Genomic DNA, 10,119 nt, shown 5'->3' with positions numbered 1-10,119 from the left:
TGTTTCATCAAAGATACACGGCACACCACATACTTTCCAATTCTGGGCCAGCCAGAAATCTGGAAATCTGATTTTTATAACCCTTACGATTCGGGTTGTTTGGAGCTGCAGATAGTTTTGGTGTGGTTTGCTGTGCGCCAAACAAAATGAATGAGCCCTGCCACGCTACTAAGTCCCAGCTTCCAGTGTTATGCTCATCAGTTGTGTGGCTGCTCTGTTGTGTGTTTGTGCGTAAACAAAGACAGAGAAGGACACCTTTAACTGATTTACCAGATGTTCGTGAAGGAGGAAGGGAAAAATCTGTTTTCGGAGTGACTTTGCAGAGGTCTGTGTAGCAGGTGAAGAGAAACTTGCCAAGAACACATATCTCACAGTTGTGTTTTTATGACTTAATCATGAAATTCACAGTCACACACAGAACCAATTTTTAGCACATCATCAGCTCTTTTATGCAATAAAAAGTATGAGTTTAGTGTCCAGTTTGAGCACAAGTTGGATGAAAAGAATGGACTCTGAAACACAAACAAGCTCTTAGCTCCAACCAGTGGCTGACCACACTGGAAGCCACTAGTCCGCGATGACGTGATGAGACTGGAAGTCAGTCAGTAAGGGCGGAGATAATAGGTCCTTATTACTTTGACCTCTGACCCCTGGCTCTTAGTGCGAAGTTCAGAAGTGGTCCCTTAGGAGCTGTCTGATACTAACATGGCTCCATAGAAGCTACCCCCGCCCCCTCCAGAAGGTGGAGGAACAGTGGCCAAGTCATATCATAACTAGAACCCAATTCAACTGGGATGTGGTGCAGGAGGGAAGTTTCAGTACTGCCCATGTGTCACCCACCCTGGGAGCAGTATTTCCACCCAACCCAATGAAAGGTTTATGGACTTGAACTATAAAGGCACTAAATCTAACACTTTTTTTTAACACAAAAATTCCCTCCTTTCCACTCTTGACATTACTCCTGGAACTTGTGGCAGAAACTTTTTTTGTGTTGATTTTTATCAAGTGTTCATTAAGTGTGCCAGCAAAAGGGACTTCCTCCTAAAGTCCATTAAAATGGTGCCGCTACTGGCAGAGGTATGTACAGCTCATGTGCGTGGTTGTGGTGTAGTGGTATACTCAGAGGAAAAATGGGCACCAGATGGGACCAGGGGGGTGGGTGTAAGGTAGAATAGAATAACACATGCTGGAGATTGAAACTGAAATGTAGTAGGAGGTGTGTGTATAGTCATGTGTGCAAGTCAGTAGGGTATAATATAATCAAACAGTTGCATGTAAAGTAGATAGGGACACTTACAGGATAAGAATAGGCCAGCAGAAATGATCTGATGCTCGTGAAAAATAGCAACTTTTCAGTGTTTTTACAGCCCCTGAATAAAGTGTCACGGCTCCTCCTAAATGTTTTGATTTACATTTCCTATATAAGTAACAAGCGTATCTTTGTTCAATGCACGTTTGTTTTTTTGAAGAGAAAAAGCCCACCAGGAAACCCTTGAATAGATGATTGAAAAAACAACCATGCTGGTTTTCCATGCGAGTGTATGCATGTGTCTGAGATTGAAAACCAACATTCCACGGTCCCAATGTGCGCTCACATAAAAACATTCTATTTAGAGCATTTTGAGTTGCCTTGTGATCCCTCCAAACCCTTTCTAATGCAAACACAGCACAAAACGCAGTCAGTCAAATTCCGCAAAACTCTCCTTCTCTGACTCTCTCCTCTCTCTCTCTCATTATCTGATCTGCTATTGTGGCTGCACTATAAATTCTCATCTATGCTTCTTTGGTGCAGTTTTAGTTTATTCACTTTCATCCTTCGTTTCCTTTATACAGAAGAAGTTGCAGAATGTTGAGTCAGAGTTTCATGCTGCAAACTTTCTTGGTGCAACATATGTTTTTTGAATGAATGTTTTTCCTGTGCCAGCAAGCCATCCTCATTGTCTTTGTGAATAAAACATGATTTTAGTTTTTTGGTGTCACTATGCATGTTGTGGTTCATTATCTGCTGCTCTTGAGACTCACTCCTGTGATTTTTTTTTACCCCTTTGCTGCTGAAATATATTAGAGCCTTATGACTCAGATATGACAAAGAAATACAGCCAAGCTCTGAAGTGGGAAGAATCTGTCTGAGCATGTGCATTATGTAGACAGGTGCAGGTGTGTGTGTTTGCTTGTCTTTACTAATTAAAGCGCCGGCAGAATCTTTTTTTTTTTTTTTTTTAGGGTTGTTGGTTTGTCTCTCAGCCACAGTTTGCAATTGTTCAGTCTCAAATCTCACAGTAAATAAACCTTGAGCCCTGTCAGACCTTTCACTAGCGCTGCAGTTTCACTTTTTTCATTTGATAATATTGGTCGAGGAGCAGAATAAACACAGGAGCTTGCTTTTAGAAGAGTCTTCCCAGGGACCTTGCAGTGACAGGTAATGCGTTAAAACATGCTCTGCTGTTTTTCTAATCCTCCTGTGGGAGTGTATCACATCTGTGGGCATGTAAATTGTCCTCTGACCTTACACCACACTACAGTTCATTCCACCAGTGACCCAGTCCTGTCAGTTTGCTCTTTAACTTCTATTGTTTTTGGTTTCCAATTACATTTACTAAAATAGACCTGTGCTTGGTTTGCAATCAATGTGCTGTTTTATGTTCTTAAAGGTAATTTCTGTCAGAATTTAAAACTCGTGTTCATGTCAGCCTCACTAGCTACCCCCCCAAACACTGTTCAGTGTAGCTGATCTTGGAAAACCCAGTGACCACGTTTTTTTTCCACGATAAATACACATTATTTATTTACAAATAAAGTGGTTATAATAGAAATAAATACAAAATAAAAATCTGAGCATTATACTTCATGTGGTATTGCACCCATTTCAAAATGTACATCAGAAATACATTTTCAAAACCAGTAAAGGAATATTCCTTTGATTAAAATATTTATTTTTCCCAACTTTATGTAGACATAAATATATTCATATATAGTTTCTTCTTCTTCCACAATAGCTCTGTTGTGTGTTATTTTATATAAATAAAATGTCTTCATTGGGAAACCGGGTGTCCATAATAACCTCTGAATTTTTTTCAGTCTTTCATGCCCACTATTACTTTCTGTTCCTGCCAGCAGTTCTCACCGGCAGCCACATCCCTCCACCACCATGTCCTGGTAGTTTTTCAGAATGACTTTCTCATATTCGTCCAGGTAGAGCAAGGAAATGGGGCTGAGGTCAGTGGGCACACAACAGGCTCTGGGGATGTTTGAGTTGACCGAGTTGACAAGAGTCTGCACGATGGCATGATTGGTAGAATTGAGGTGGTCTGCTAGGGGGAAAGGACATTCCCCATGGCAATAAAAGGCATGGTAGCCAGGGGGTGCCACTATCCACTCATTCCAACCCACATCACTGAAGTCCACATACAAAGCATGCCTTTTGCAGCTTGCCTTTTGCTGGTGCTTCCTGCGTTGCTTGCGGAGTGCTGCCTGCCTTTTTTCCCGCGTATGGAGCACTGAGTCCCCGTGACCATCGTGGCCATATGTCACCAGAAGGGGCCGAGCCTGAGGCCATGAGTCCTGGTCCTGATGTAAAGACCGGCTCACCCTGACATGCCGTCTGCGTCTCTGAGCATGCTCACCGCCTATCTCTCCCTCTTCCGGATGAAGCACCTCCACCACGAAGCCATGATTGTGGCCTTTACCAGAGGCCCACTGAGATACAGCGGGACTGACATCGAAGCTCTCCCAGCGGCTCAAAGAGTCCTGAACCAACCGAGTGTCCAACAGACGTACTAGGGGTTCTGCACCATAAGTGGTAGGAGCCCCAAATATCTCATAAATGTTGATGCGATGGAAGCCACGAGCTGGAGCACTGTCACTAGTGCTGCTGTTGTTGTTGGGTGTTGCAGCTCCCATGACCTGATCTCTGTAAATACGTAGCTCTGCAGAGGTTATGAACTCCTCCTTGGGAATAGAAGTAAGGTTGAAGTAGAACTGCTGGGTTGTTTTGCCTTTCAGACTTGCCAGAGCCTCCATAGACTCTGCAGAGAGACAAACACAAGTGTGAGATCACAGGGGAGTGAAATGCACAGCAAGTATGAAGCAAGAATTTATGAATAGAGAAGATTAAAAGTAACATCTGTGTTGAAAGCCAGTTTCTTTGGCACTCTCACATGCTTGCACAGCTCTGCATGTTTCTTTTTTTTTGTGCAGCCACGTGGTTGTAGTGGGTGGTTGTGAACCGTTGTCACACAGGTATAACCCACATATCAACACTTGCATGTAGGGCCTAGTGTAATAGCAGGCAAATGCTCTTTGTGATGAAAGCCGTCATTAGTGCCTTGTTCGTATAATTCACCTGGCTAAATGTCAGAAGATGAAAGAAGCACGCTTCAATCTGTATCGATAAGATCAAACGAGCCAGCCGGCCTGCTTTCAAATGCCTCATTTGCACTATGGCTGCTGCACATGATTTCCATCAGTTCACATGGGGAAAAAAAGTTGTACTATACATTGAAGTATCATCAAAGAAGACAATGGGTGGTGGAGATACAGACATCAATATAAAAACCAACTATTGCATTAGCCTTTGCAGAATTTCAGCTCTGAAATATCACTGCAATGTAATTTACGATGAAATATAAAAGCCGTAAGAAAAGATACTATTAATGTCTAAGTTCTGGATATCTATAGGCAGTTAAGTAATTAATTTAGTTACTTTATTATTACCAGAAAATGCTCATCTATGCACCTAATTGTCCTAAGGCATTTGCAGTTCTAACATATATATAGTTAAGTTCATTGGTATTCCCCTCTGTACTGTAAATGACAGAAGTCTTAGTAAAAGCTGCAATTTACTTTGAGGCAGTCCTACTTTGAACTCTTGCTAAGAAGATCACAGCTGATGTATAGACACACTTTTTAATCTGTTTAGTGCTACAAAGTAAACACAAACTTTGAACTCTGCTTTTTCAAAGGAGGCACTTAGGAAATTCCACCATCTCATCCTAAACCTCCCTCCAGAGTTTCAGAGACCTCAATTAAGACCATCACTCCTTATTTGATGTGGGAAAGCCCCCTGTCTTTCGTTCCCTCTCCTCTGTCCCCAATCCCTTCTTTCTTTCCTTCCCTTAGCTCCCAAATCTCCTTTCCCTCTGTTCTCTTAGCCCCAAATCCTCTTTTTTTCCTGCCTTCTTCTCTGTCACTCTTTCTGCAACAGTATTCTCTCGCTCTCTCGCCCTCTCTGTGTGTTTCCCTCCATTGAGGAACAGCTCTGTGAACAAGTTAGGGCTTGTCAAAAAACGTGTGAACCACAGATATGAGTGTATCAACATTCCTAATTTCTTTTTGTGCTGCATGCCAAAACAAAAGATAAAGGCTAATGTTAGGTCATTCATCAGGGACCTGTTTCTGGCAGCCACTTCCTGTGTAATAGTGGAAATGTTCTATTTGGCATGAAAAATGGTTATTTTTGAAAAGTGATAGCAGTGAAACTAATTATCCCAGTGAAATGAATATCAGCTGGCAGATGGGATGAATGATTAGAGCTGTTTGCTTTGATGTGCTGCATTTACATCTGTAGATACATGCTTATTATATGGAGTAGCCATCAATTGCACGTTTCTTGACATGGGAAGATTAACAACCCTGCAGATCTGTTAGCATAGGATGAAAGAGCCAGGGGAATGTATGTAAACACAGTCTGAACACACTGGTAATGGCCAGCGGTGTCAAGGTGTGTTGGCCGGGCACAGAGGTTTCCAGTACTAGGCTGGGAGCAGTCACTCAGCCCAGCTGCCCAGGCCAGGGTTGTTTGTAGTGTGTCAGTGTAGCCACTTGGTGTCATTGCACTAGGTCTCTGGAGAGCACCCAAGCAACCACTCAACCAACCCTCTGACTCACCCCTGATGGAAACTTCCCCAGTCAAACACTTAGGACTCTGTATGAGGACTCTGTGTAGAGCCCCTATGGTCTCAGTAACTTGTGTGCCTTAGAAACTGGAACATGGACCATAGGAAGTTGAATAGTAGATACACAGCTGCTGTATCTTTAGAGTAAAAATTACACCTTTTCATGATACATACATTATTCTAATAAACCATCATTGTATTTAAATTTAATCTGTTAGAATTTTTTTTAGATACCAATATAACAGTTACCACATTTCAACTATTGCAAATATATTCAGGCTCTATAGCCCTTGCATCTGAGAGACATATATTGTCTTAAAAGCAAAATGGAGTTGAACTAAAACCCCGAATTCAACAATCTGCGCGTATCCACCATATAAACTAAGTGAGCAATTATAGTGTTATTGGAACGTGCGTAATGGCGCACAGCATGGAGAGAGGGGTGATTTGGAAAGAATACTGCGCGCCACCCCCTCCTCATCTCTTCCCCCCTCCCCACTGTTACCCAGAACTAATTTCAGTCTTGTTAAAAATGACTCAGAATTGAGTCTGACACGATGACTTTGTCATAATGCGTGTTAGTATAATGTCATGTCGTGTGTTATTGAAGTAACCGGGTGATGACTATCACCTGCGCAAAGGCACACCGCCCTTTATCCTGCTCCTGTGGTGCGTGTCTGGAAAAACTGTTTTCAGAGCCCACGCAAACACCATCAATTATTAAGAAACAAATTACCCCAGGGATACCACCACCGCCCCTTGATGTTTTTGAAGCCTGTGACAGCTGCGCCAGGGGGATGTTTGCTTGCATCACTACTTATATAACAGTTAATTTAATTGTGCATGAGATGCTTGTTTGTTAATCGTGTCACTGAGTCTTGCGCAATCCCAAACTTATTAAAGAGTAGCAAATAACTTTGACGCGTGTCACCTGTAAATGACTAAACCTCCATAAAACAGTGAAGACTCTGAAGTTCAGTCTTGGCGCACTGAGTCATGTTTAAATATAGGTTTGGTTTGTCTGAGAGAGCAGAGGAGTTCTCCGGCTGACAGGTAAAGGTATGTCACTAATACATACCTTCATGGTGAAAGCTTCTAATCGTGTTGGCCTTGCTGGCGGCTCTCTCTGCATGCTTCCCCATGCTCTTGGGTCGTTTAGTGCTGTGATCTCCGTTTGCTGAGTGCATGCGGTAAAGGTCCACCATGTACTGCGGCACCACGGCTTGCTTGCTCGGGGTTGGCCTGCGCCCCAGTCCAAACATATTGAGAAGCCTAAGCTCAAACTCGTTGAGGAAGCTCTCCGACTGCTCTGGGGTCTGCTTCCCGGATTCGTTGTATTTCCTCCGGCCGACCTCGGGGATTAGTCCCGTAGCACCTTCCAGCAACACCTGAGCGAGCAGCAGTACCATGAGAGAGCGGACCACGGCGACCATGATCAGTCAGTCCCTGTGGAGAAAGTTGATTTCTGTCAATACACTGGCTCTAGGGTATTGACATAAGGCAGACACAGCAGGGGCTTCACTGTAGCATTCCCCAAACTGTCTGTGATCCCCCCCATACAGTCAGCATGATTGAAGAAGTGCAGGTAAAAAAAAAAAGAAGACACCTCTTCACTTTGAAGTGGAACAAAAAAGAGACAGCCCCACCGGCAATAAAGCCCGTCTAAGTGAAACAGAAGTTTGGTCTTGACATGAACTGAAACATGAAAATATCAAGGTGAGGAAGTTATAAAAGAGGCGAACAGAAAGGGGACTGACACGGAAAGGACAAATCAAAGGAGAAGAGCGCAGACATAAAGTCTCCAATTAGAGATAAGAAATCATGTTCGGTGAAGTGATATGAAAAGAAAAAGTGTGTGTGTGTGTGTGTGGCTCGAAAGATCATAAGTAGCATTAAAGAACTTTTAGGAAAAGGAGTTTGATAACTGCAACAGAGGCGGTCAGACGGTGCAACAAGCGCCTGTTTGCAGAGGCTTTGACGGTCATGTATAATCATAAGGGATAGAGTTACTTCAAGAGGCTCGCAGGTGTTAGATCTGACGTGCGTACCAGGGCCAGATGTAGCCCGGGACAGCACATCAAAAACATTTTAAAAAAAATTAACAGGCTATCATCTGTGGAGCACAACCAAAATACAACTTTTACAGTATCCTGTCTTCACAGCGTGGTTCAACATTGGGACGCTTTAACTTTTACGCACACTCCCTGTAAACATATACATAGAAATGAACCGTGTGTTTCAAGTTTTTTTTTCCTTCAGTAGACTTATTTAGTTATTTTAAAACAATCAAAAGGATTAAGAGTCTGCTTAGCTGCTTCAATGGTTTATTAAAATCCATCTGTTTAAAATACCTGACGAGGAAGCGCTGTGTCCGGTCGTCGTTCCACCTTTGGGCTCCGATAAATTCCACATTAATTCGTGTTTAATCCACGTTGTTTCTCCTTAGGGGACCAAAGACAGCCCATACCCTTCGCTGATCTCCTCTCGCACATATTCACGCCAGCTGCACGTCGGGTTCGGTCTTGGTCAGTACGGAAAGAAAGAAAGAAAAAAAATGGTGTTAAGTCTAAGACGAAGCTGGCACACGTAACCGATCTAAAGACTCTCGCTGGAACATCTTCCAAAACACAAGGAACAGTTCGCTGAGGCAAAAAAAAAAGTTGAGCGTCTGCTTTCTGGAGAGATAAGCGCACACAAGTGTCGCTCCTCTGGACGTTGTTGCTGCGAGTTGGAGAGCGCGTCCCCTCTTCTCTGTGCGCCACACCGTAGTGGTTCAATTGATTGGTGCCTTTGCTTCCCCCAGCGGCTCTTTTTGTCGTATAGTGATGTCACCAAGGGGCTGTCAATCATTTGTCCATTATAAAGCGCCTCCTGCGCACCTCTACCCCTAAGGCTCCAAACTTTTTCATGACTAATGATGTCAAATAAACACACGTTAGAGCCTCAGTTCCTCCTCTTTGATAAGATTTGGTAAGAGATGAAGATTTTGTGTTCTGTTACTCCTCTTTCTGTCATGCAGCAGTAACTCTACTGGAAGTTCACTAAACCTCATTAAATCAACAGTTAATACCATACTGTTGTTTTTCTCCTACAAATAGGGACGAATGTTTGCTTAATGTTTTAAACATCATAGTTTACACACTCTCTTCTCTAATATTTTGTTGCCCACATAAGGCAAAAACATGTCAGCTACATAAACAGACAATTGATCAATAATGCTGTGAGATCAAACATGTTTGGTTTGGGATTAAAGTTAATAGATAATAGAATTATAATAATTTGTGTATCTTTTGTGGTTTTGTAGGATTTATTAGATGCTACAAAACGGCTGCTGTCACTCTGGTGTGTGTGTGTGTACTGGCGCATGTGTGTCAGACAGCCGTGCTGGCTTAAACATGTTTCCTCTTGGCTGGATCCATCCTTTTTTATTTTGTGCCAATTCACAGCAGTTTATCAATATATCAGCAGCATATCTGGCTGCAAAATGTACTGTCATATATCTGTAATACTATGAAAGCAAGAGAATCAAGAACAGGCTCCCTAACTCGTCCAGTTTTTTTAAAAAAAAACAACAACAATTTGATGTTTTAAATTTGCCTCTTTAAAAAACACTGCATGTGGACTGTACATGCCATCAGAGGCACAGATGTGTAAGAGAAACTTTGTGTTCGGCCTGTGAGGTGTAGTCAGCAGCTATAATGTTTGGGTCATCTCCATAAGAAAAGACCCCATTGATTCCTTCTAGTGACTTCCATTAGGTGATGATGGTGGGGCAGGCGGCTGTGTTTTGACCAAAGCACCAAGCTTGTTTTCTTCACAAGATAGCAATAGATTAAATCCCACAGCGATCACAAGATATCTTTGTCTCTTTTGAGGACAATGACATTTTATGAGGGATAATCCCAGATCATCCACTTAGCAATTAAAATACAGAGAGGCCCGTAGGTGCATGCCGTTGCCTGAGTGGTGGTGTGCATTGTTTTTTGGACCTTTTTCTTGCTGGATCCAAACACTTTTTTTCCAGTGTTTCATCCAGTATGTATCTTTGTATTGTAATAATATACTGTGCATACTGTCCAGTTATATCTTTAGTTACAACTTTATTCTACTTCATTCAGTTATATAGCTTTCCTCTATTGTCATGCTAATCGGTGGGCAGCAATAGTCGGGGTGTCTGCTGTTGCCAAAACACCACTTGGTGAACCTAGTGCTTTAAACCAGGTAA

The 10,119-nt window shown here is 42.5% G+C and overlaps 1 protein-coding gene across 1 annotated transcript; it reads right to left on the bottom strand.

Annotated features, from left to right (window-relative positions):
- Positions 1-3,002: 3,002 nt before the first annotated feature.
- Positions 3,003-8,733, bottom strand: LOC114428556 (bone morphogenetic protein 2). Its single transcript, XM_028397079.1, has 3 exons — positions 8,246-8,733; positions 6,973-7,340; positions 3,003-4,025 (listed from the first exon to the last, which is right to left on the bottom strand). The coding sequence occupies exons 2-3, from the start codon at positions 7,325-7,327 to the stop codon at positions 3,121-3,123; spliced, it is 1,260 nt and encodes a 419-aa protein (XP_028252880.1). The 5' UTR covers positions 7,328-7,340; positions 8,246-8,733; the 3' UTR covers positions 3,003-3,120.
- Positions 8,734-10,119: the final 1,386 nt, after the last annotated feature.

Source organism: Parambassis ranga, chromosome 24 (genome assembly GCF_900634625.1).
Source record: "Parambassis ranga chromosome 24, fParRan2.1, whole genome shotgun sequence".
Lineage (NCBI taxonomy): Eukaryota > Metazoa > Chordata > Actinopteri > Ambassidae > Parambassis > Parambassis ranga.
The sequence above is the reverse complement of the archived record's forward strand: the minus strand, read 5'-3'. Positions and strand labels throughout refer to the sequence as shown.